This window comes from Sciurus carolinensis, chromosome 4 (genome assembly GCF_902686445.1).
Source record: "Sciurus carolinensis chromosome 4, mSciCar1.2, whole genome shotgun sequence".
In the NCBI taxonomy this organism is placed as follows: domain Eukaryota; kingdom Metazoa; phylum Chordata; class Mammalia; order Rodentia; family Sciuridae; genus Sciurus; species Sciurus carolinensis.
In genome coordinates this window covers 160,574,182-160,601,912 of record NC_062216.1, presented here as the reverse complement: position 1 = coordinate 160,601,912, position 27,731 = coordinate 160,574,182, and the positions used below count along the sequence as shown (strand labels likewise).

Below are 27,731 nucleotides of genomic sequence, written 5' to 3'. Positions count from 1 at the left end.
AATCTATTGGTTATTCTTATGAATTAAATTGCTTACAGTCCATCTAAACATCATGTGGACTTGTGCATATAGTACAGGAGTATATGTAATAATTTTTACTTTTTTAATCCTTTTGATGTCCTGTGGCTATCATTGAGAGAAAATATACAAGACAATGCCTTTCTAGTAAAAAAAAGAACAAAAAAAAAAAAAAAAAACTTTTTTCATAGTATTCTATAAACTTGTAAATTATTATCTTTTCATATCAATACATTGTATCTATTACATCAAAATGCCATCAAAGAAGTATGACTTCTTTGAAAATGTTCTTTTAAAAACAATTAAGAAACACAGGAAAGAGGGATAAAAATGTTTAATTGTTGAACTACACTGGTAAGTTGAGTACTTTACATTGCAATAATAAATAGATGTACATGTCATTAGCAAATTAAGAACTTTCCAGGTATCAGGTTATTAAGTCCTTGAAAACTGTATGGAATTAATATGGCAAAATGCCATGATCACACAAAGGTGGAATGAGAAATTCAGTGGCCAGGAAGCGTGTGTGGTCACACAAGCCTCTGACCAAAGAAAACCTGTGTTTGGGGCATGCAAATTTAACTAGTTTATTTTTAAATATTGCAATGCTATACAAGGTTCCAGGTAAAGAAAATTCCCTAACATCTAAATAAAATTAGAAAACCAAATAGTAAAAAAGGGAAAGAGAGAATAGTAAGAATCCATTTACCAATTTTACAGCTAAAAATTAATGGGCAGTAGAAAGAGTGAAAGATAAGAGGCAAATATTTTACTTTAGATAATGCATTTGTAATGCCTTATTATTTTAAGTTATAAACAGAATAAGGATTTTGTCATATAAAAATTATCCAAAAAGTATCCGTGAGAAGACATGATGTCCACCGGTGGCACTGAGTGGCCAAAGACAATGCTGGGAGCCCGACAGCCCAGGCTGGACGATGGCCCCGGACGGTCTGCCCTGTCTGTCGTGGGCGAGCCACGGAGTTCCATAAATAGCATGCTGCTGTCACCTGCGGCCTGTGCCCACGCTTGCTTTCACGTTGGGAGATTCAGGGAGAGGGGGAACTTTAGAATTTCCTTGGGATGTCTGTGCACGTGGAAATGTCTCCTTCCAAATCGATGAGCAAGCTGTGAAGAGAACAGAAGAACCAGCAAACTTGAAAAGGTGGAACAGACAAAAACGCATCAATTGTAAGTTGATCTCACAATTTCTGATTTTTTTTAAGTCAAGTACATATTCAACATCCACCCAATATTTATTGGAGATTTATTATGTGGCCAGGATAGTACTACGCACTGGTGATATTTATATAAAGAGACCAAGACAGGTGGCAAAAGAGACTTATAAATTTACAATTAAAATACAGCATGATAAAAAATGACCAAACCTAGCTGCACGTATGTTGGCACCACCAAATTTAAAGAACAAACTGTTCAGTCACAAATCTTCCTTCCCTACGTGGTCAGAACTCCAGGAGGGCTGTGCTAGCTGCCCACATCAGGCTGAGCTCCCCTGGGGGATTTTGAGGAGGCTGGTCCCTCCAATGGCATCTGAGAACCATGACTTAAGGCTCATGTGCTGAAGTACTCTGCATGTCTACGTGCCCAAGATTTTCACCCTACAGTAAAAGGGAAGCTTTTACAAAGAAACTGCACATTGTATCGTGATACAAATAATTATAAGAGATTCCGAAGTCATTGCTGAATTTGCTTAAGAAAGTAATCAAATCAAATGTGAACTTGGGTCAGTAAGTAAGCTCAGTTCTGAGAGATTCTACGTGTTGGCCAAAAAAAGTGCAGCTAATCCTTTGTCCATAATTCTTTCCATAAGTCTTCTTCTCCAGAGGACAGTCTTCTCATTAGGGTGTCCATCCAATAACTAAGTCCAGAAAGCTAGACATGTCACAGACAAGCACCTCAACAGCCACTCAGCCTCTCAGGAAAATGGCCAGCCATTCAACTTAGAAAACCTTTCAGGCAATTCAAAGAGGCGAAAGAGAGACTAGGACCAAAGTGATTATTTAGAAAAGAGAGTCAAAGAATGGGGAGAACTCAGAAGAGAGGGGCAACAAAAAATGGCATAATTTGTAATCAGGAATAGTAAAGTAATATATTAGCTAGCTACTTAAAGTGACGTGGTAGCCAGTAATGCTGGTGGGTTGTTCTGAAGGAATTTTAACCCCCACACAAAAGTCAGCTTGCCCAACTCGCCCAAGAGAAACTCAGCCAAGACGCTCAATCGAGGCCTGTGCCGCAGGAGAGCCTCCAGGCTCCGGACACGTCTCCAGGGCACCTCCCTCCACTCTACGCCCTGTGTGCAGGAGGGGAGAGGGCGATGTACGGTTGCTTTCAACTGGATTACCTTCTGGTATGATGCAAACAATTCAAGTGCTTGTGCAGCGAACTCAGAAATCTATATGGAGAGTTAGAACTAAATCCTAGAAACAAAAAATCTTCAACAAATTCCCAAAGAGAAATCCAACACCCTGTGGCATAGGCAGTGGGGACTAAGCCTCCACAATGTGCTGCCTTGATGAGAAGGCCTTGGAAGATCCGGCTGCGGAAAGACTGTTAGGGTTCCTGTCGGGAAGAAGCTCCCCACGGCTGCCAGGGCCCCTTCCTCCAGCAGGGCGAGCATGTCAATCTCCCCCTGCGAGCTTATCAATCCTACCCCATCCCAACGCTGACCCTGTACTGGCCCTGAGCAAGAACGCGGATCAGTATCAAAAAGTCATGTTTCTGGTCGGCCAATGGCCAGGTACGGGTTACGTAAACAGAATAATAGGCTGACGAGGGTGGTGGCAATGACGATACCAGAAGCCACCATTTATTTCACATTTAACCCTCATAACAATCCTTAAATCTAAGCATTAAATACATTTTACAGATTACAAAACAGAGGTCACAAAGCGGGGGCGGGATTAATACCTGAGTAATAAGTAAAAAAGTCTGATTTCAAATCCAAGGCTGTCTGACTCCCAAAGGAGAAAAGGCTATCCCAGCAGACAGGATAGTCTTGACAAGAGGTTGGCATCGCCGGGAAGGATGGAATCCAGTGGGGACCGGCGACGAGTCTCTCCTGCCTGCTGCCATCTCTGCTCAGTGGCGACCGCCCATCTCTCCTGGAGATCTGCAGCAGATACACCTCCCTCTGTGCATTCACTGAACCCTGGCTATTCTCAACATTTCACATGGATCCTAAACTAACCACTCTGAGCCTCTCTGATCTCTAACTAGCTATCATTTCTAAAGTCCTGGGCCCTCAAAGTTTTAAGCAAAAAAGGTGAGATCTCAGTATTTCTCATGGACACACAGTTTGTTCTTATTAAATATATTAAATTGCATTTAAAACAACAGAGGTTTGTAAAGGGTAGCTGTATAGACAAATGTCCTCAGTATTAGCCTCTTTACGTACTCAAATCCATCGGATGAGACCTTGCCTTCTAATCCTGAAGTTCAAGATTTCTTAGAAATATAAAGCAATAATATCCGCAGTTCATACAAGTCTAAACATATATAGAGAAATATACAGTACCTCTTGATTACTACGCCGTGATGTTATTTTCCTCTAATCTTAAAGAGAAAATTGAGAAAATTAAGCGTTCAGATATAAAGAACATACTTTAGTTTCCTACCAAACTATAAGCAGTAGTAACATGTATTTCACGATTTAAATCTTAGAGAAACAGCAATGAGAAATAAATAACTATAGTAGGTTAAAAATAATGTAACACAGCCTTGTGTGCAAGTAAACATATCAATAGTCACTTAAAACTATGTATCATAACGAATCACTGCACTGGTTGGTAAGCAGTGTTCTTTACCATCAGCCTCATTTTGAATTTCATAGCAAGACACCATCCATGTGGTCTCCTGTTATTCAGAAAAACTTCCTTAGCCCCATAATTAGTATTAAAACTCAGAAAAGGGAACCTCATTTCATTTAATTATACATAGGCAGTTAATTTTCCTTTAATCACCAAACTGCTTATCAGTTAGTCATCGTTATAAGATGTTATAGGAAGGTATCTTTGTCTTCTACAAAAACTCCATAAACCTATTTAAATGTTATCATTCATTTTCATACTGATCATTACTTAAATTAATAAGAAATTAAGACTACATAGAGCATAACCACAAATAAAAGCAAAATTTGCTCTGAAGTACTTTTAGCATGTGGGTGGCAATTTCAAGAAATGATTACAGTGAACAGATAGTACTTAAACATGGCTCGCTTCAACTGTGTATTCATAGACTGATTCAGGCAAGCAGAAATACAAAGTTCATATTTTTCATCACACAAAAATATTTTGAGAAAATAAACACCATATAATCTTACTTTTTCGTACAGTCTTGGTTTGATTGGATACCATACTGACAGCTTCAGATGGGAGGCCAACATATACTCCTCCATAGTTTCTATAAGAAAAGAATTCAGAACAATTTAAATAGTACTATATATAGAGGAATCGAGAAAAGCACAAAGTACTTCAATTATCTAATTATTAAAATAACTCATGGTTTTTCAAAAGAAGAATTCAGAATATTATTGTCCATGGAAATACAGCTTCTTTCTATGTAAAAAAGAAGTTAAACAAGAAAACTATTGAATCAATAGAATTTTTAGATATTTACTTGCAGTGAGAAAGAAGTTGGGATGTTAGAAGTTAGCATGACAATAAGTATCATGGAGTAACAGATTACAGGTGATCAATCAATATTTATCAAGAATTCAGAGTGGTCACCCATGGTATTAGCTGCTAGCACAACAAAAATATTTTCTGCAAATGAGATGAGAGGAGGGAAAGGGGAGGGCTAAGGAGAACAGGGTGCAGCTGAATGGAAGAGGAGGAGGGAACAGGGAAGACTGGGAGATGCGGGGAAGTCAACCCTGAGGAAGAACGGCGCACTCAAAGGCCACAGGATGGCAATTAGCAGAGGTTTCCCGCGAGACAAAACCCAAATTTGCTTGAAAGAAGCAAAGATTCTGAATCCTGGGCAAGATCCTTTTCAGATCTCAAACTCCTACCTGTGATCTGTGTGCCAAAGGCTTTCCTCATGGAATCCGTATTATTGGTAATGTGCTACAGTATGTTCAATTCCTTTGGTATGACCAAAAGGATTAAATTAAAACCAGGTGCAACACCAAACATACCTCCTCTTGTCATCTTCTGTTATCGATTCTTCTGTTCTAAAAGGTTAAAAACATTTGCAATGAGTCACTTGGTTACATGGCCAGAGACTTCATTTTTGGTTATAAGAAAAAAGGGATCATCAAGTTAGAGTCACCTGGGTTTGCTTCAAGTGTTTCCACCAAGTACTTCTATAGCACAGTATCTGGGCTCCATCTCAATCACTCACACACTCAACACCTGGTAATTCTCTACTTATTAAAATGTGTAACTCAGCAAATATGCCAAAAAGCCCAACCATCAAACCAAATGGAAAACTGGAAGCAGCTGAGACTGGAGAGGGCACATGGATCATCATGAGGAAGTATGCGCGCTCTCTTCAGCTGTGCCGCGGCTCCCTGGGTGATTGACAGCTATGAGCAAGCAGCCTGTGCCTTTTCTGTAAAGCATGGGGGTTGACCAGATGACCCTGAGGGCCCTCCCAGTTCCCATGCTGTGCTTTTGGATCTCTCATGCCAATTTAATGGCACAATTGTGGGCAGTGAAAGATTTCTCTAGTCCCAAAACAGTTAACACTAATTTGATTTTCTTTTATCTAAAAACACGAGTCATATAATACACACTAGTACAAAGAGAGGGGAAATGTTTCAGAGGAAGGTCCTGGAGGAAACCACTACTTGAAACCACAGAGCTTTGCACAGAGGAATCCACATTCTACCAGAATTCCTTGGCATTTTCTAAGAGGACTGGGAAGCCTGCACATACATAAGTTACTTTTCAGAAAGAAAAAACTACCACCCCAACAAAATTCCAGTGTACATGGCTGAACGCAACACATCCAGTTCTCAAGAAGAAAGAGACTGAACACATCCAAATAGCTGCACGGAACCCTGTGATTCCAGAGATGGTCTCAAAGTTGTGAACAGTGCAGATGCAGCTGTGAACACTGGCCAGGACACAGTAACTCCAACCGGTGCAAAGTCCACCTTGCGGTCTCTCGTTCACACACACCGGGCACACAACTCCATTTTGCCAGATAATGATAGACTTCACTTGCCTCTTGCTGAAGTTAAACTGTTCTTTAATTCCATAGTGTCAAAGTCTTATTTTATGAGAAAATGTGAGATGCTTATCGATGCGGTTTAACATAGTTGTTTACGACTTTTAATTAAAATGGGTTTATAACCCTTACGAGCAGATAATGGGACAATGACGATGACGAACTTGTTCAAGACGATTCCACGTGCTTCCTCCGGTCCTGGGTGACTAACAGCACCACAGCATCGTTTCTCCATGTAACTGGACAGGTGGACGCAGTGTCTCACGTACCCATTTACAGCAGCTCTTCACATTCAATCACCTGTTGATTTGAATTCTTTCCCCATTTGCCTAATTCTGCTTAAAATACAGTTTAACTTCCCCAAATATAAGAAAACTAAATTATTTTAAATCTATTATCTCTTATTAATTATTCAATAGCCTACAACCCAATCTGCAGTCCCTTGTATAAAACACACCTTACACACCTCACTGGCAGGAAATGATAACACAGTTGTTGTATCTACTGAATAGTAAACTAAGCTTTAGATATAATACAAAATCTCCAAAAATACCAATTATATAATTATAAGATGTCCATTCTCCTAAAACCTCCAAATAACTGATATGGTGGCCTCTGAACATACACCCACGTGAACAGGGCTGCCACTTCACCTGTTCCTTCTACGAACAATCATGCCTAACTCCAAGACTGGAGAACTGGACTTTTAATGAAGTCCCGAGTGTCGGGTACAGCACGGGACTTCACAGGCTTCGGCACTATCCCTCACAACAGCTCTGAGAGCTCAGAACTGAGGAACCGGGTGCAGACAGCCATGGAATTAGTAAAGATTTAGACCTATGAGCAAAACCAACATTCAAATCCACATTCTGATTCACCACTCTGCCTCAATGGGAGAAGACACAAAAGTCAAAAACGACCTCGTGAGAGCAGGCGCTTCTCCTGACGGGTGGCAGACTCTGCGCAATCACCCCTACAGGTGACCTGCTTGTGGCTATGCCAGGCACTTGGCTAAAGCTGTCATATTATGTCCCTTAATCCTCGTCCCCATCCTGCAAGACAGGTATCAGCCTCATCTTCAAAATGAAAGACTGAGCCTCTGACAGCCTGGAGTGGGATCAAGGCCATAAGACTAATGCAGCCCGAATCCGCACCCAGGTTAGCAGGATCCCAGCTCCTGCTTCCTCAGCTTCCTGAGCCCAGGCGTGTTTGTAGAGAAGTAACACACAGCTCCCCAGCTGGATCACGCCAATGTTTATCCTCCAATGTAAGGAAAGGGGAAACCAAGAAGGTGGGAGAGTCCTAGTCCATGTTTCCCTAGCATTAGAAGAAGCCTCGAACAGCCACCCAAAACCCTTTGCAGATTTTGTCAAATTGCTACCTAACTCCTTTTTGTCCAGGTACAGGGTTGTTCTAATCAGGAGCTGCCTTAGATCTATTCATCTGGACACCTAGGTCCAGACTGAGGTTAAATCACAAAAACAACTGATTGATCTAACCAAATCTCCTTATGGAAGGCTAAATCCAAGCCACTGTTCAGCTGCCTGTGAGAGTCAAGTGCTGTCCTGCCCTGCCCGCGTCCAGACAGCAGTGTCCCACCAGCTAGGGTGACAGGGATCTGCCCCAACTGCACAGACCAAAGCATAAAGAAGAGGAAATGGTCTAGCAAGCAGCAAGCAATCTGGCAAGCAAGACTCCCGGTAAGAGGAAGGCCCAGAGATGTTAAGCCGAACTCCCCAACAAGCCGATGAAACTGCCTCAACATTATTACGTTTTCAGGGTCCAGATGGGAGTCCAAAAAATGCACCTTCTTGTCCCTGTGTGGGTATATACTGCTGCAGTGCCCAAGAACAGCCCATGTAAGAGCTGGAAGAAGAGGTGGTGATTAACGTCCCAGAGTAGGAGTGGACATGTTCGGATTTCCAGTAACTACCCCGCTGGACCATCAGAGAAGACACATTCCAATGTGATGACAGAAGCCCAACACACACACACACACACACACACACACACACACACACACAAATGCACGTTCTGGTGTGGGGGACTGACTTCCCTTAAGATGTTCCTTGATTTAAAAAAAAAGCGGACATTATCCTAGGATAGCTCCAAACTGGTATGTTAAATTTATTTACCTTACTGCTCATCAACTTAGCAAGGAACGCTAAGTCTTCAGAATTCCAACCCTTGTTCTTTTTTCCCTCACAGAACTCCGTATTTTGAAAGATTCTGCCTATCAACCTTCATAAATAATTCCTTTTCTTAAACAGGCAAGTGCCAAAGCAAGCACCTGATGAGCCTGGATAACCAAGGTACCCATGAGAATGTGTGTCCTTCCAGTCAAAGGCAAATAAATTTCAACCTTGGTTACCTGTGCACCACACTGGAAGCACATGCAGATTTCTAAGAGGTCCTGGAAGTAGTTTACAGCCCATTCCCAATGCCGAGGATCCAGAATGTCAGGCTGGGAACTTTGAGAACAGGGCTTATCCAAGAGAACCAGAATGCAGAGTCACAGGCAATAAGGGACCACATACCATAACCCAAATCAGCTAAAACCATAAGTCACAGGTCAGTTCCACCGCTCTCCCTCCCACGTCTCCCGCTGGCTCCAGGTACTGGGATTTATCAGGACTTCTCATTTCACCATCATGGAGCCAGAGGCTGCAGCCAGTGAGGAAAGAGAAACCAGCAGGAACTGCCAGAGGAGCAGGGGATCTGCAGACAACTCCGCAGCACACCAAGGCGGCCTGCTCCTGCGGGGGCACCGAGGCTGTGCCCCTCCTCCAAGCCCCACCCACCCACACTGCGACAGACTCTGAAAGCCACATTCTTCTTGCCACCTGGCTCCCAGTGGCTCTACCAGTGGGGATGCTAGAGAGGATGGAGAGCCAAAGGAGGGGACGGGCTGCTCTCTCCAGCTTCACGTGCGCTTCTGCCAGCATCACCCAGCAAATGGCTCACTCCCCAGTCTCCTGCCAGCACTTCTTTCACAGGGCCCATGACCCCCTCGGGTCACTACAGGTGGGTGCGCCACGCTGCTGTGTGACTGCTCCTGTGACTACTGCTGGGCTCCACGTTGGAGCTGACGGCCCCAGCTGGTGCCGCCCTCTCCTGGAGGCCCCTCCGTCAAAGACCCTGACTGGTCAGCAGCAGAGCCAACACTTCTACGCAGAGTCTGGGTCCCAGCTCCATGGAATCCCCTGTCCCCCAAACTCCTCCATTTTGATGACCCCAATCTCTTGCCTTGCTGCTCCAGGCCTGGGGGAGAGCTGCTTCCTGTTATTTCTTTCTCTATTACCTGGTCTTCTTTCTCACCTGCCTGGTGCTCCGTGACCTGCTTAGCCAATCCCTTGACAGTATATTCTCTCCGTTAAAATGGTCCGTGTGGTTACCCACGTGGTTTCATTGTGGCTTTCTCATTATGGTGACTCAGGTCAGGTTTCTGGCCCCCAGACCCAGAGTTGTCCTCTTTCACAAATGTGCGGAGGTTTCACGTTGCACCGCTTGGCCTCTGCTCCTCTGGGTCCCACCAGGCCCAGCGCTACAAAGAGCCCATGTCAGCGGCAGCAGCTCCCCTGACCCAGCTGTCCCACCTAGGACGGCCACCTCAGAGCCTCTCAGGACACTTCTTTCACTAACTTAGTGCCTAAGAGAAGGAGCATGCCCTGTGGGGGCAAGCAGGTCCCCTGAGACTCACATCAGCCTCCCTGCCTGGAGCTTTTGGGTTCCTGCCTCTACATTATACCTGGAGAGTTCTAGCATACTCCCCCCAAGTAAATGAAACTGTTAGTGTTCCACTCATGAATCTCAATTATTAAGCCCAGAGTCTATTAATTACAGCAGTATTAATAAATTAAGCTTAATTCAGTATACTCTCGTTCCTATTTGGTCTTACACCCTGGGAATCCATTCCCACAGACGTTCTCTAGGTTTCCAGGAATGCCAACTGTAAAATCCTGCCGTGACTGTGCCGTATGAGCTCTCTGCCCCGGGCAGCCCTCGTGGGCACCCTCTGCAGCACAGTGAGCTCCAGCCACATTAAGGCTTGTTCCCCCTACTGTGATCACCCTCACTTCACAGGTCGGAGGGCTATGCCCATTCCAGCTATGAACCTAAGAACCAGCGGAACAGCTGAGGCAGGTGCTAAGGAGGGTGAGCATCCTGAGCGAGGTGACCACCCCAGGTGAGGGACCCAGTTGCAGGTCTGCTACCAACAGCAGCTTCTCAAAGGCCCTGCCAGGGAAACAAAGTGTTTGGTTGACAAAATGGGGAAAGAAAGTCAGTTCTTTGTCACTGGTTTCACCTTAGTCTAGTGCTCTGGAAAGGGAAACTGAAGAGGCCACAATGGCTGTACCTTACCTAACCGGAGCCTAAAAGGCTACAACACACACGCACGCACGCACGCATGCACGCGCACGCACGCACACACGAACAACGCGGAATGAAATCTAAAGCAGCAAACAGAAAACCTTTCCGTGTAACACAGTTTGGGGGTTAATTCTGGCCTGTACTTTTGGTGCTAAGGATGGAGCCCAGGGACTTGCATGTGCTAAGCAGCACTCTACACTGAGCTAATCCCCAGCCCCAATTTCACACAGCTTTAATGCTCTAAGATCAGGACCACACGCACGCAACAACTCAAAAAGTCACAGTTGGCCTTGACTTCTGTCTTCCACAGCCAAGTAAAGAGTAAAGGGAGGGAAGGAAAGACATGATGAGGCAGGGAGGCCGGCCTTTTCTATTCCGCGGTGTAAGTAACCCCCTATTTGAATACCTTCAAGGGCCCAGAAAGGCCAAGATTTAAATATAGTTTAATTTTACCTGCTGACTAATGCAAACTCAAGTTATCCATTACCAGTTAAGAAGCCCCAGAGTCAATGAAGGGAGAAGCACCCCACAGAGAAAAGAGGTAAGACCCAGGTAAGGGCCGGGGTGGCCACAAGCTGAGTTTGAGTATGAACATCCGTCAGCGCCAGAACCAATCTCAGCAGGAAGACTGAATTCTCTAATCCTGAGACTGACACGGGAAAGTCATTCTCTCTTTTTTTTTTTCTTTTTTTTGTGGTGCTGGGGATTGAACCCAGGGCCTTGTGCTTGCAAGGCGAGCACTCTACCAACTGAGCTATCTCCCCAGCCCAGGGAAAGTCATTCTCAAGGACTTAGGTCAGCTCCAGTGAGCAGTCCATCCATTCTCGAGTTACACGTGACCACTAGTCTGAGAATAAACTAGCGTGACAGACTTGTTTTTCCCAGAAGGAGCATGGCTGAAGTACTGGTAAATGCTCTCTGGTATCAAGACAATCTTCCACTTCTGGTCATACACATCATTTGAAAAATGTGAAGAACGCGATGTAATATTTGAAAAAAATTTAAGAGTGGGCTATTTTTTAGTCATAACCACATAGCATTATAAGAAAAGAACCCTTCTAAACCACAAGAACAATTCCTAAGAACCATGGCCTATCTATTAACCATTTTGGACCAGGTTTGAAAAACACACGGGGCATTTAATTTAAACAGGTCTCTTTCTGTTAGCAAAGACTTAGCTTCTTTTATCAAATAACAACACGTATTCAAGGAGAAAAAAAATGTGCCAAGGCTAAACGCACCCATGGAGGATCTTCATCTCCTAGCCTAGGCTCACATGCTCCAGGACTCTGACTCACAGCACCAACAAAAATGTTTGCAGGAACAAGCAAGTAACACTGAAGGCGGAGTGGACCACCGTGACTCAGATGCCCCCATTTCTATACCCCAGTTGACAGCTGAAGTGTGACTCACTCTCGCAGTGCGAGACGATGCTCAGGGATCCATCTTACCAACGCTGACCTGGCACCTGGCACCTGGCACGCCAGGAAAGCGCAAAGCAAGGAGAAAAGGGAAGTGAGATGTAGCTGACCAAGGCAACCACTGCAGCTAAGGTTACAGACAGTGCCCCATTAATTCCACCTCTAACCTACTTCCTGAGAAGCCGCTGAGGCAGCAGGGTGTCCTTCTCACGCTGCTCAGGTCAAATGAATGTACGGATCCAGAGTCTCCAGGTAATGGTGCACCTTTCTGCTTCATGCTCATCTTATAAACTCCTCCTAAAGGAACCAGAGAGACTGACTCTCTCCTGAACCCTAAATAAGCCCCATTTCTTCAGAGCCAGGGTTCTGGAAGGTGGGCTGCCTCCATGCCCGCCACTGTCTGCAGCTGCTCCCTGGGGCAGGTGGGTCTGCGCTGAATGTCATTCATTGCTTCACGATTTCAAAACTTCATTAGACAGCTATCTTTCACTGTCTCCTTGCCTGAGCTCCTTGGCCAAAACTGGTCCCTTTCTCTTCCAGAATGTATTTCTGAAGAACATGAGTAACATTTACTATGAAGAATGCTTTCAACTTCTGTCCTGTCAGTCAGTGTGCAATCTGTACATGCCCATTTAAAATCAGATGTCCTGCCCGGTGCGGTGGCGCACGCCTGTGATCCCAGTGCCTGGGGAGGCTGAGGCAGGAAGATCGTGAGTTCCAAGTCAGCCTCAGCAACTTAGCCAGGTACTTAACTCAGAGAGACCCTGTCTCTAAATAAAACACAAAAAAGGGCTGGGGATGTGGCTCAGTGGTTGAGTGCCCCTGGGTTCAATCCCTGGTACCAAAAAATAAAACATAAAATAAAATGTCTGTATGGAACACCTACACCTTTGATTATTTTACACTATGATTGTCATTCTGTCACTATTATCACTTATACGAAAAGAAATCTTATTCAAAATTAACATATTAAACATAAGCTACTACTTTTTTCCTCCTCAGTAATATAGCGTACTCAAAATATTTCCATCACCATATTTTCTTAGCTTCTAGGTTATATAAAATAGGTATCCCAAGTGATCTTAAAATTTCAAAGGTAAAATAATGGAACCATGTCATGTTCAAGGACAAACACAGATGGCAAACATCAGGCGGCAGTCAGCCACTCCAATTAACATTTTCAACTCGTCCCAGCTACAACCTGCCTGAAAATTCAGAAGGTCTCACTTCCCTTTGCTTTCCACAATCATTGTACTTATGTGGCAAAGGCATGATGCACTTTTTACTTATTCCTCCAGAATGTTCTAAGTACAGAGCTATTCTTATTACAGCTGCTCTAAGAAGCAGAAAACAGTTCGTCGTCTTTCCTTTTCCCAAATCTGCAGTGCCACTGAAGAGGCTGAACTTATTTTGATTTGCAAGCAGTATGGATTTATGTGGGAATCTCTGGAGACCATGCATGTAACTCCAGTCACCTATTTCTTTTCATAGCTTTACTGAAGTAAAATTGAGTACAATAAAATGCACATATTTGAAGTATACCATTTGATCAGTTTTGACATGTTTTGACACGTGTAACCAACACGATCAATATAAAAAGCATTTCCATTACTTTTTTAAATTTGAAATCATGCAGACTGTTTCCTGCGTGATTTATTACATTAGAAATCAATCCCCTTAAGATACACAGAATCCCACCCCCACATGTCAACTATTTCAAAATTAAATGGCACACTTATAAATATCTCAGAGGTCAAGGAAGAAAGCACAAGAAAAGTAAATAAAAGGTGCTTTGAACTATGTGATAATAAAAGCTTAAAATATCAGAATTCTGGGATGAAACAGTACTCAGATGAATATTATTAACTTAAAGTACTTGTATTAGAAAGCTAGATTAACAATCAAATTATCTTCAAATCAGGTGGTAGGAAGGAAAAAATAAGAGTAGGAGCAGAAATATATGAAATAGAAAAGAAATAATACAGCTAAAAGTTGGTAAAAAAATCAAACAGGTCTAATCAAGAAAAAAAAATCAAGAACACAAAAGTCAACATCAATGGAGGGGGTATCAAAATAACCCTACAGATGCTAAAAATATATTAAGGTAATATTACAATTGCATGCCAACATATGTGATAGCTTACATAACACGGTCCATTTTAGAGAAGGATCATGTGCTGCTGAGAAGAAAGTGTATTCAGTCACTGATAGATGAAATATTCCATATATGTAAAGTCTAAATTATCAATTGTATTTTTTAGTTCTATAGCTTCTTTATTTAGTTTTTGTTTGGAGAATCTATCCAGTGGTGACAGAGGCATGTTAAAGCTACTAACCAGTATTATTGTGTTGTGGTAGATTTGATTCTTGAAACTGAGAAGGGTTTGTTTGATGTACATAGATGCTCCATTGTTTGGGGCATAAATATGGATGATTGTTATGTCTTATTGATATATGGTTCCCTTAAGCAGTATGAAATGACCTTCTTTGTTCCTTCTGATGAACTTTGGCTTGAGGTCCACTTATCTGATATGAGGACAGAAACCCCTGCTTGTTTACGAGATCCATGTGAGTGATGTTTTTTCCCATCCTTCCACCTTCAGTCTGTGGATGTCTTTGCCTATGAGGTGAGTCTCTTGGAGACAGCATATTGTTGGGCCTTGTTTTTTAATCCAATCTGCCAGATTATGTCTTTTGATTGATAGGTTTAAGCCATTTACATTCAACATTATTGAGAAATTATTTTTATTCCCTTCCATTTTGATTTATTTCTGGTTTCTACTTTGACTTAGTTTCTCCTTTGATTGACTATTCTTCTAGTGTAGTTCCTCCCTTTGCTGGTTTTCATTTTTATTTTTCATTCCTTCTTCATGAAATATTTTATTGAGAATGTTTTGTAGTGTAAGCTTTCATGGTTGTGAATTCTTTTAACTTTTGTTTATCATGGAAGATTTTCACTTCATCATCAATTCTGAAGTTTAACTTTGCTGGGTATAGTATTCTGGCTGGCATCCATTTTTCCAGTCGTCTATTTTTGTTATCATTTGTGACAGGCACTTGGAGTAAATTCATTAACTGAAAAATTTTACTTACATTTACGCTACAGTTCTCCAAATGAAAGTATATCATCATTTAATTTTCCTAATGATGTCTCTATGGTGCCTTTTGCATCTTAGGGTGGTTCCAACTGATTCTACCAATTATAAATGATTTTTGACTAAGTTAATGTCTTACCATTAACTGTTTGAGCCTCTTTGATCTCACGCATTTCTTCATAATTCCACCACTTCTTCGGAAGTTATCTTTTACTGTCTCCTTGGATGAGCCCCTTGGCCAATACTGGTCCCTTTCTTTCTTCCAGAATGTGTTTCTGTAGGATGTGGTAATATTCACTTCAGAAGAATGCTTCCAGCTTCTCTTTGTTTGCAGGCAATGAATTCAGCTGCCCTTTCCCGCCTGGCATGGCTCCTCCTCACCCGCTGTGCTCCCCGGGAAGAGCTGGCATGCAGGATAGTGGTAGAAGAAAGGAGGAACACCTTCTCCACCCACTGACCTCTAGAAACCTCCATTTTCCCTAATGACACCAATTTTCTCCAAATCTCAAGAATGTGCAGCCTGTTTTCCTACCGCCAGGATCTCCAAAAGGGGGACCAGCCCGCACTCCCCGACACCCCACAGCGCTCTCAGATGCAGCCGGCTTCATCTGCACTCCAGAATGCTCTCGCAGGTCTTGCCCTGCTACAAAAACCCCAAAACCACTAAAGATTCTGGTCCTGCCCCAAGGTTGTGCCTTCTAACCATAACTCTCTTGACCAGTTTTAAAATTCATAAAACCACCCATCCGACCTCTCACCTTAGATTTTGCTGACTTTCTCTAGTTTAACAACTTTTTTCTTTTCTACTTTTACATAAGTCATGAAATAGTTAAACTTACTTTTTAAACGGCTTCATAAGTGTAACTATTTGTGGGGTTACGGTGTGCAGTTGATTTTTTATTTATTTATTATAGTTGTCAATGGGCATTTACGTATATGCGGTGCTGAGAATCGCACCCAGTGCCTCACGCGTGCTAGGCAAGTGCTCTGCCACTGACCCCTGACCCCGGCCCCGGTGTGACCTTTCCATGCCTGCATGTGATTGCAGGACGATCAAACCAGGGTGTCCTCACAGCTCGCTCTGCTCCTGCGCCACTGACAATGTCCCCGGGGCTCCCCAGGGGCTTAGCTCCTGGAACTACCTCACCAGCCCCCAGGGGATGTCTTCTTTCTGATCATGGGCTGGGTCTCTGCCTCCAGTTCGTCCCTCCCTCCCCATTTCCACCCACAGCCCCTCGGGCTCCCTGCCCCTTCTCGGGCTTGTGCCTTCCAGCCTGGCATTCCAGCAGCACTCGCTGGTCACCACCCAGGCCGCTGTCCCTGGGTGAGCTGCTTTTCTCTCTTCCTGTGCTTAGCCCATGGGGTCCCACCTGAGGTGGACCTGACCACGTGTGGCTTCTAACCACGGCAGGGTCCCCTCCATGCTGCATCTTCTGCTATCATGTCAGAGGCTCGGGACTTCTCTTCAGCAACCCTTCAGCCACCTAATAAGTTTGCTTACCAGGGTAACAAGCACCATGCCAGGCACCACACTAGGCTACTGAGCTTCGGGGTCCATAACCACCCGAGCTTGGAGCTCCTACCTGACCTCCCTGCATGCCATCCCGTTGGGAACAAGAAACAGCATTACCTCCTCCATCAGACTGGGCACAGAAAGAGAAAATGCTGACAATTAGGTTAGGCCTGCAGTCCTCAATGAGGATCAGCTACTGATATAAGAAAGCTGATGATACTGAGGAAGACGATGGCCCTGCACAATCACCGTCACCAATTTATAGCGGATCATCCTAAGGACAAAGTATAACACGGTGGGCACAGGATGGAGGGACTCTTACGCACAACCCTCCCTGCTCCCAACAGCAGGCTTTTTAAATAATACTTCAGCCCCACTCTCTTTATCCTTAGAATACGGTCTAGCCTCCTCCTACACCAAGGAGAGCCCCCCAGGTACCCTTAGGTTTGTAAGGATGAGGGGTAGAGAGGGCTCAGCGACACAGGAGCGTCAGCCCTGGGAAATGCGTACAGGATTCCAGGGAAAAATCAAGATTAGAGATCCATAACTTCATTTTCAAAAAGGCAGACTGTCAATGCATTTTATGCTGGTTCATTTCAAGATCTTTTCCTCTACAGTTGTTACCGTCCATGACACTAAAATGGCTTTGTCAAGAAAGGAATCAGTGAAACGACACTTGGTAAATTTTGAGTGAAAGAAGTGCTTGCATTATCTGGTGTAAATCAAAAGGGTATTTTTTTTATTATTTTCAACAACAAACATTAAATTTGAGTTGACTTATTTGACCGTTTCTTATTCAAAACATATTCATGATATTCTTACAAATATGGCTGAAAGTTTGGAGACTTTTTTTTTAACATGAAAAGTAACCAGTACAGGGAAGGAGCTTGGCTTCTGCCTGCCTGGTGACGGCTGCCCCCTTTGGTAGCAGCAACCTGATTTTTCTTTGGGGAATCATCACAGGCTTTGGCACAGGGTAAGAACCCCGTTGTCTCCAGCAGAGGGGTACCTGACCAGGCCTGGCCAGTGAGAGAACCCCACGTTCTCCAGGCCACGACTGATTCAGAGGAGGTACAGTCCCACCTGGCAGGTCAGAGTGTTGTTCCTGGACTTCAGATGAAAGTACGGGAAGAGAAGCTGTTTCCCACAGGATGCAAACCTGGCCAGGTCACCCACCCCTTGGGGAAAGCTCCTAAGGATGAAGCAGAGATGAGATAGTTTCTTCCTGTCCTTTGACCACCTGGATCCAGCTGTGACTAAAGCCAAACCCCTGGAGCTTTTCCACTACACATGCCAATAAATTCCTTTTTGTTTGTTTGTTTAGACCAAGCTGGGCCTCTGCCATTTCCAACCAAAAATATCCCAACATGACCTACTGGTGCCAAATAGCTAAGATAATTCACTGAAATAAAATAAAAGCACGGCTGATTTTTGCAGGACTGCAGAGCAGCCAAATGTCGTCATGTTGAATTTACTCCTCCGTGTTGCCGCACTGTGGTTTAAAGGGCCAGGGAGAGAGGCAAGGGGGCGCTCTCTCTGTGTGGAGTCTAGCCTCCAGGCACCCCGTCTCTGTCTTCACCCCTCAAGCCTATTTCAGCATCAACCTCTACCAAGGGTTCTCTCCCTCACCAGAGAGCCCCCTCCCAAAGCTGCCTTCAGCTCTTCTTACTCTCGGGGTTCCTTCTCTCTAGCGTGCGGTACACCCAAGTCTCCTCCACTTCAAACAATAAATAGAAGAAGAAAAATGGACCTCAGTCTGCAAAATATCCATACACACAAGTAGGCAGAAAAAAGCCACTGAAGAATTTAAAGAAAACAGCACACGATGTTAACGATGGCTGTCTCTGATGGTAGGAAAACAGCTGATTTCTTTCTCTTTCAAAAAAAATATTTTTCTGGGCGCTGGGGCTGGGGCTCAGTGGTGGGGTGCTCGCCCACCATGTGTGAGGCGCTGGGCTCGATCCTCAGCACCGCCTCAAAATAAATAAATAAAATAAAGTCATAAAAACATTCTTAAAAAATACCTTTCTGCATTGATGTTTTCCTGGCGTTCCTTTCGGAATAGAGATACACGTTTCGAAACATCATCTTTCCCATCCCGAGGGGCGATGTCGTTCGTACGATGGAACACCGGGCATCCCTCCCGCCTCCGGGCCCACACCTGCTCTGACTCAGTGGCCACTCACTCCACTCAGTTGAAACCTCCGTCCCCCAGGAGACCGAGGCGGCCACCATCTCCCCAGCACTTCTCTTGCTCCTCAGCCACCTGGCCTTTCGGGATTATCCGCCATCCCTACGGAGGCAGGCGCAGGTCTGAACTGCAGTGTCGGCCCCGGCGGCTCCTTTCCCTTCCCTCCTCCTCCGTTCACTGAGTCTTATCCTGTTCCCCAAGGTGTCTTGAATGGACCACCTCTCCTGTGACCGCCATCCGCTCACTGGCCTCCCACAGCCTCACCTCCATGACTTCTGTGTCTGCACCCCTCCCCCACGTCACTGTCACCCCTCCGGGAGTTACTGCCCTAAACCCAAACGCCATCCTTTAAAACACCTTACAATCTCTAGTGACCCCTGACAGCACGCAAGATCAAGTCCCATTACTGGCCTGGCACCAAAGGTCCTTCACAAGCTAGTCCCAGCCAGCCAGCCTCGGCTCAGCCCTCGGCCCAGCCTGGGCCCCAGGCGCCAGCGGGAGCCAGCTGGGCAGCTGTGCCCAGGAGACCTTCCACTCACACACCCTGGGTCCTGCATGCTCCCCATCCCTGTGGACACCCGGGCTCTGCGTCACGACCCATGCCAGGACGTTCTGCCTCTGTTCACAATCAGCCCTATCACACCGTTAGGTCCCCAGGAGACCCAGTAGTAATCTACTCAAGTGCAGAGGAATCATTTTACTTGTCACTGGACACTGGCTCCGTGTCTTCAGAAAGCAGGCAAAGGAGTAGGAAAAGGGAGAGAAGAAACCGAGGCCTCCTCTCAAGAACTGATCTGTGAATACAGATTAAGGGAGTAATACAGTATTTCTGGCTTCAAAAATTAACTACAATTAATTAACTACTATTAACGACAATTAACAACTAATTAACTAATACAATTAACTACAATTCTCCCAAAAGAGTTTCATGTGGTTTATATAACATGGTAGTTGGCCAGTCTGAGGTTCTCCACCCTGCGGCACCCATTATGCTATTTGGGCCCCTTTTTTGGATTTCAAATCAGCTTTTTTAGATTTTTTTTTTTTTTTTTTCCCCAGTGCTGGGGATTGAACCTAGGGCCTTGTGCTTGCAAGGCAAGTCCTCTACCAACTGAGCTATACCCCCAGCCCACTTTTTTAGATTTTTTTTAAATGAAAATTTAAATTTTTCATAATAAAAATGTTAAATTATCTTAAATACTTAGCTCCTCATTCATTCATATCATCACCTAACGCATTAAGATTTACACATCTAAAGTGTCTTCTTTAAAAAATACAATGTGTTTGAATGTACCTTTTGTGTAAAGAAAAGTAATACTATAATAGTCTTTAACCTTTTCCAATTATATTTATCACATTTCTTTTTTAAAGGGTCACTGATATGATGAAAAACAACTTTTAGTTATATGACATCCAATGACTTGTAACTTCTAAAATTTAAATCTTAAGATTTCAGAATTTTAAGTGACATCTTACATCCTGAAGTAGTTAATTCTGTTGACAAAAATCATCAGTTAATTTTTTGGGAATTTTTACTCCTCTAAAATAAAGAGGAAGTCATAAAATCACTCTCTTCTTAAAGAGAAATGATCATTCAACAACATTTTAATAAGTGTTAACTATGTTCAAAGTCTGATGCTAACAACTCTACAGCACATCACTATAGTAAGACATTTCACCCCTCCAACGCCCAAGAGGGACAGGACAAGAAGATGAATAACGGCAACATAAGTCTCAGGTGAAGCGTCAGAGAGGGTCTCAAATGCTGTAGCAGTGAGAGGGAAAGACACGGTATCCAGCTGAGGGTTCCAGGAAACGCCTCTTGCAAAGAATAAGACCAAAGCCCTGAAGAACAAACAGCCTGTTTACAAACAAAATAGGAGAAAAGGACATTTGAGGCTGGTAGAGTCTGGATGTTGAGTGTCCCCCAAAGACCAGTATGTTAAAAGACTTAGTCCTTAGGCTGGTGCTACTGGGAGATGGTGAACCCTCAGGAGGCAGGGCGTAGAGGGAGGTCCACAAGTCACTGGGTGAATGCGCAGTGGGGCTTTGGACCTCGAACATCCTCTCTCTCTCTCTCTCTCTCACCTCTTTCTGCTCTGATTTGAGATGTGAGCACTTTGCTCCAACATGTGCTCCCTGCCACTGCCATCCATGCCACAAAGTGATAAAACCAAAGGGTGGCCCTCACCAAGTCTATTCTATGCTACTGGAACTTTCAATCTCCAAAACTGTAAGCTAAATAAACCTTTTCTCTTTATAAAGTTAATTTCCTCTGGTATTTGGTTACAGTAATAAGAAGCAGATAGATAAACAAAGGACAGCAAGAAACAAGGAGAGTAGAATAAAAGCAAAGCCAGGTGGGTCTCTAAGAGCAGTCTCCTTGAACAGGCTTCCCTCCCAGTCCTGGGTTTTGCTCATTCCCAACCACCATCTCCTTCCACACCATGCAGTCAGCTAGCTTACGGCCAGAACAAATGTCCTTCCTACTTCCAAGGAATTCTGAGCTGAACCCAGTGGGTAACAGATAATAATGGAACAGTTCTGAGTAGAAGGCCTACAAATATAGAGCTTGAGGAAAATTAACCTGGCAACAGCTAAAGAAATGGAAGGAGAGACTAAAGCACTACAATAATAGGGATAAGGTAAAGATGCAGAATTCACTGTTACTAAATGTTTTGGTAATAGTCTCAAGCCCTGCAACCAGGATTTTGAAGCAATCTATTACTGCTTCTTTGGTGCTTAAAGTCCCATAAAAAATATTTAATTCCCAGAAATCTTTACAACCCCATCCTAATCTTCTCTGACGTCTTTGTAATAAAGTCTGAATCTATTTTTAGTACTGGGCCATTGACAGCTTTCAAGCGCCATCACGCCCCTTGTGTACAGCACTTGTGAAAGCCAATAACAATCCTGTGCCAACAGGAAGATCAGACCTTGGCCTCTGCACAAGAGCCCTCATCCAGCCCACTCCCCAGCCACAATAAAACCAAAGTCATTACCTCTCCTTCACTCAAACCGAATGGACCAGTTTCCCCAGAAAGTCACATTATGTGAGTCATGTATCTTCTCCCACTCTCTTAATGTTGTGTAGCTCCATCAGTCGTCAAATGCAACAAATATGGGGTAGGAGGGTTGATCCCAACCTCCACAGGGTAGCCATAAACACTCTCTTTTTTAAAATATTTCTTTAGTTGTCATTGGACCTTTACTTTACTTACGTATACATGGTGCTGAGGATTGAAACAAGTGTCTCACACATGCCAAGCAAGCGCTCTACCACTGAGCCACAACCCTAGCCCACCACAGACACTCTTAACTAGTAAATCCCCATAATGTCCATATCTAGATTACAGGTAGGATACAGAGCAAAGCCATCACAGAAATCCTAAAAAGGTTTCCTGAGTAGAAAGAAGTTCGTGCAGGGTGATGCCCCTTAAGTAATGTCGTATGGTCTAAAGATCAGCTCAGTGATGACTATGTTGAATGGTGTGTTTGTCCACCTTCTGTGGCTACAACAAAATACCTGAGGCCAGGCATTTATATCTAAAAAGTATGGAAGTTTATTTGGCTCATAGAGCTGGAGGTCAGAAAGTTTAAGAGTATCTTCTTGGCTTCTGGCAAGAGCCTTCTTGCTGCATCACAACAAGGCTGAGAGCATCGCACAGTGAGATGGAGCAAGCATGCTAGCTTGAGTCACTTCCTCCTTTTAAAAGCCACTCATTCTGGGCTGGGGATATGGCTCAGTTGGTAGAGTGTTTGCCTTGTAAGCACAAGGCCCTGGGTTCAATCCCCAGCACCGCAAAAAAAAGAAAAAAAAAGCCATTCATTCTATCTATCGTGGGGGCCTGACTCTCATAACCTCACCTAATCCTAATTGTCCTAAAGACCCCACTTCCAAATATCATTGACATGCAAATCTGAGGATTAGGTTCCTAACACATAAACTTCCAGGGGACCCATAGTAAACAGTCACAGGGATTCACCCAAATTTCTCGTTTTCAACCTTAAAACCATCTAACATGGCTGGCTCTAGCCTTTCCTCCCCAACTCTGAGATGTCCATAGTCACGGGAGCTCTGGGCTCAATTCTCCTATAATCGCTTACTTTCAACTAAAAGAAGCTTCTGCACAAGTTGGGATGGAAACACAATTAAACATCACCTTTTCCTAAGATTCTGAGTTGAAGTACCAGGTCAAAAAAGGCTAAAATCAGAAGTCACGAGTAGTACATCCTTCAAAAGCACTTGTGACCAAGTGAGGATCTTACCTGCGACAGTACAGAGTCCTTTCATGTCTTTTCAGTCATACCTACAGATATCTAAAGGTCACAATCATGAAAAACAGCAGCTTCCCCAGAAAGAGAGCTTGCAATATAAAATTAATGTACTTACACGTCTTTAGCTGCTCCTGCAGGACCTGGAGGGGGGGAAAGATAGGTTTGTATTGGTAAATAGTACTACTACAAACATGTTAAGCCCAAAACCTAACTATACTAACATCCAGAAGAGAGAAGAACATTTTTCAATCATTTCAAAAAGAGGCAAGAAAAAGTACAAAATTCAATTCATAAGTTCCAGATTTTAAGTTTAGAATTTATTCTGCCCATTTTTAACAGACCCTATACAAGGAGTGGGTTCCAAAGAGGATCGTACAGGTTGCCTAAGCCACCCTCCCACTTTATAAATAAGGAAGGAAGCGGACAGACTCCGAGATATTTTCTTTCTGAAGCCACCCTCCTAAGCTGGCGTGTACACTGTGTTCTTGCAAGTCACACTGTACACTTACCACAAAGGGAAAGCAAAGTCACAGGATGAAATGGAGGTGACGGATCCATGGATCAGGGCGTCTCAAGCACACCAGTCTCACTCCACGAGGAGCCGCGTGTTTGTCTAACTCTGCTGAACCCTCTCCTTTCTGCCTCCCACCATGTGTCAAAAGCGGACCCTGTCTTCTGGACACCATTCCATCACCCATTAGAGACTCTGTTCACCCAGGATCTCTAACCTGGAGGACTCAGAACCTGACTCCAGCAGGTAGCAGCTACCTGGCATCAAACCTCCTTCACAACTCTCAGAACCTCATTTCCCTCTTGAGTGGATAAAAAAGGTTATTCTCTGAGGTTATTGGGGAGATTTTAAAAGACAATGTGCATAAACAGCAAAGTCTGGTCCATAAAAATAGCACACCAAATTACCATTACCAATCATAGCTCACCTCTCAACTTCCACATCTATGAAGTGAAAACTAAAATAACTTCTGCACGAGTCACAGAAAATTAAAAGATGTGCCACTCAGTAAGTACACAAGAAAGCAGGAAAAGTTACCTCCGAAATTGCAAGAACGATACTTCAGTGACATTAAGGTCTGTAACACTAAAAGCTGATCATAAAGATAAGCAAGACTGTCTCACATGCAGACTTTTACGACTTTCACTGAACCTCAACTTTGTCATGACCATCCTTCCGTCTAACATTTTTATGAAACAATTATCATTAGAATGGAGGGGGGTTGCTGTGTGCTTTGGAATCCGAGATCTTTTAAAACAAAATCCTAAAATTAAAAAGAAAAAAAAAAAAAAAAAAGACTTCAGAAAAGCTGCCAACAGCAGAGTATTTTGATAGGAAAAAATAAAAGATTAGTGCCACCAGAAGCCCGTGAAAATGAACGCTGTATTTCAGAGTCAAAACAAGTAGGAAAAGTCAGGAAAGAAAATAACGCCCTGCTCTTGTTTTTATTTCCGCAGAAAGGAGTGGGCACGTTCGGGGGCTTGCTGTGGTCGGGAGGGGAGCCAGAGGGGTCGGAAGCTTGGTGATCCTGCAGTTCTCATGGAGGTGAGGATGAGGCCTGGGGTCCTCCACCCTGAAGGTGGGAAGCCAGCACCGTCCGGGGGACAACAGCAGGCAGGAGGGTCTCCAAGGCAGCAGGGGAGGCGGCAGCGGTCGGGTAAGGATAGCCGGAATTGGAAGGCACACACTGGGTCAGGGTCTGAGGCCTGCCCATCATTCACTATGTCATTCTGCTTCAGGGGCCAACAAACAGGGACACGTGGGGCCAGCAAGGGCAGCCAAGAAGGGACCATACAGCAACACGCAGCTAGTGGGTCCTGAAGGGCAGCATGTTGTGCGGTCACAGCCGCATCCGCCAGCCATCAGGAGCTGTCTGCCCACTTCACCTTGACCCCCAGGCCAAGTCCTCTCCCTCCCTGTGGGCTCACCATTTGGAAACCCAGCAGACCCAAGAGGAGGCAGGGTGTCACCTCCCAGGGAAGTCGAGGGATCAAGCTTTCTGTTCTCAAGTGTCCCTCATTCAAAGGCAGCATCTCTTTAATAACAGCAGTAGTTAGTAAACTGGGGCGAAGTCAGAAACAGTCCACTGAATACACACAAAGGGTTGGGAAGTGCAAGCCATTTTCAAAAAGGGAAGAAATCCTGTGTCTTGGAAGCAAGGTAACTTGGTTAAAGATGCGCTTACAACCAGGCTACAACTCCCCAACGTGCAACTCCTCGGAGTTTCAAAAAAGATTTTCAATAGTTAGAAACCCTTGAAAAACTCTCAGAGTACCTCAGTGTGTAAAATGTGAAGTATTAAGTCGATTTGTCCTGAAATCAACTCAGAAAATGATCAGAAACAGAAAAATGATCACCGTCGCTGCAACGTTTTAATCACACCACTTAATTATTTAATCAGATCAAGCTTTCTACTTGAGATAAGATATGCAAAAATACTTTGACCAGAACTATTCAGACAGTGACAAAATCTCAAGTGCTTTAAATTGTATTTGCAATTTATGTGACTCATCATTTATAAAGCAAATATTTACAGTGGTGCTTCTGCTTTCTGGACCCCTGGGATGGATCATTCACCTCTTAATACCACTTCATTTCCCGCCAAACTAGCTCTTTATGGTTTAAACAGAGACTTGCAGGTTAACATCAAGGGTCTTAGAAGAAACAGAGATGAGGATGGTAATAATGTTTCTTGTGGAAAAATAAAGTACTAAAACACATAAAGGATTAGAATTTTTTAAGTCAAAAGATTTAATGATCAGTTTCCAAAACTGTATAAAGATAATCATAGGGGCTGGGGAGATAGCTCAGTCGGTAGAGTACTTGCCTTATAAGCACAAGGCCCTGGGTTCGATCCCCAGCGCCCAAAAAAAAAAAAAAAAAAAAGATAATCATAGTTTTAAATGTCTTCTTTTAAAAAAATGAAGAGGGGGAAGGTTTGTTCTCAGAAAGGTCTATCATGCAGTCAAGGACCAAAAAGTAATTGTAAGGGTGGGGGCGTAGCTCAGAGTAGAGCATTTATTTGCCTAGCATGCTTGGGGCCCTGGGTTTGATCCCCAGCACCCCCAAAAGAAACTGTAAATACGCTGGATATCTAAGGAAAAACATTTCCTTCTGGGATTATCTTTTTCTTTAAAACTTAAACATCGTTTCTTTGTTCACAGTATCACTTAACCTCACTGTGATCATATTGATTACCCTTTATACACTAAAAGACTTTATTTTATCCATGAGCCTCGAAGTCAAAAGTCTCACTTACTTAGAAAAATGTAGCAAATTCAATTTGCTCCATCATTCAAAAAACTTAATCTGATATTGGGATATCACAGAAGAGGTTTGGTCTTTTTCCCTGGTTCCTGGCACAGAGCTCCTAAAACCCCTGGCATATCCCACATGATAAGGGTTGACTAGGGTGACTCTCAGCCAAGCCCCTGGATAGCTTCAGATGGCAGTTGGACCCCAGAAAGACCAAGGCTTGATTAGAAGCTCGGAACTCTGAGCCCCACTCCCCATCCCCAGGAGGAGAGAGGGGCAGGAGATAAACTAATCCCCAGCGGCCAATGACTTCCTTTAACGTGCCTATGTAAGGAAACCTCCATTAAAACCTCCATAAAAGGACTCGATTCAGTGAGCCTCCCAGTTGGCCAGCACCTCCACAGGCCAGGGGGTGGTATATCCCGAACACGTGGGGACAGAGGCTCCTGTGCTTGGACACTTCCAGGCCTTGCCCTGTGACCTGTTCATCTGATCCTTTATGATAAAATGCATGCAACACCTTCCTGAGTTCTGAGAACCACCCTAGCAAATTATCAAACCAGGAGAGGGTGGTCATGGGACTCCCAAACTTGCAAGTCTGGGTAACAGGAGGCCCCCTACTTGTGAATGGCATCTGAAGTCTAGTGGACAGTGGTTTAGCCCTGGGATCTGCCATGAACCCTGGGCAGTTAGCATCAGAACCTAACAGGACTCTCAGTAATGATGGGGAATCCGTGGGTGTCAGGAAGGAAGAAACTCTCATTCTTCGTGTTTCACATAAAAATGTAGGAGCCTCATAGTAACTGAGGTTCTGACCAGCCCTGAGGTTCACTGAGACTCAACCATGCTGTATTTCTTTCAGCAAGTATTTTTTCACGCTCCAGATGTGGAGTTCCTAACAATATTTTCCTCTATGCTAATTCTGTGCTATTCCTAAACAACTGGAGAAAAGAACCTTCTGTGGTATTCGTTTTCTAGGGTTGCTATAACAAACCACCATACACCGGGTGGCTTAAAACAGCAGGAACATAAGCTCCCACACTTCTCAAAGCCAGAAGCAAGAAATCAAGAGTCAGCTAGAATGGAGCTCCTCAGCCACAGGCCCTGGCCTCTCCCTGCCTCGGGGGCAGTGGGCACTCCTGGGCACTCTTTGGTTGGTACCTACATCGTCTCCACTCTCCCTTCGTCTTTATAGCACCTCCTCCTCTCTGCATCTGCCTTCTCTTCAGTCCCTTTTGAGGACACTTGATTTAGGGCTCACCCAGATCACAGAGGATCACCTCTTCATCTCAAAATCCTCCACTTAATTACACTGGCAAAGACCCTCTATCCAAATAAGGTCACATCTGCACATTCCAGGGATGAGGACATGGACATACCTTTACAG

At 44.1% G+C, this 27,731-nt stretch overlaps 1 protein-coding gene and 1 non-coding gene across 3 annotated transcripts in view; one reads left to right on the top strand and one right to left on the bottom strand.

The window, feature by feature from the left end:
- Nucleotides 1–337: 337 nt before the first annotated feature.
- C4H12orf75 (chromosome 4 C12orf75 homolog) overlaps nucleotides 338–27,731 on the bottom strand; it is a 34,701-nt gene continuing 7,307 nt past the window's right edge. The window contains exons 2-7 of one of the 2 annotated variants that reach the window (XR_007108127.1): nucleotides 23,195–23,219; nucleotides 5,174–5,209; nucleotides 4,358–4,437; nucleotides 3,554–3,591; nucleotides 2,947–3,148; nucleotides 338–1,146 (exon numbers count right to left, since the gene is read on the bottom strand). Coding sequence is in view for 1 of the 2 variants with exons in the window: in XM_047547949.1 (XP_047403905.1) it covers nucleotides 3,587–3,591; nucleotides 4,358–4,437; nucleotides 5,174–5,209; nucleotides 23,195–23,219 (146 nt within the window). In the remaining variant the exon portion in view is untranslated. The remainder of the gene's footprint in view (nucleotides 1,147–2,946; nucleotides 3,149–3,553; nucleotides 3,592–4,357; nucleotides 4,438–5,173; nucleotides 5,210–23,194; nucleotides 23,220–27,731) is intronic. The other variant, XM_047547949.1, reaches the window with a different exon arrangement.
- On the top strand, nucleotides 22,533–22,606 carry Trnat-ugu (transfer RNA threonine (anticodon UGU)). The gene has a single exon. It is a non-coding gene; the product is annotated as a tRNA-Thr (tRNA).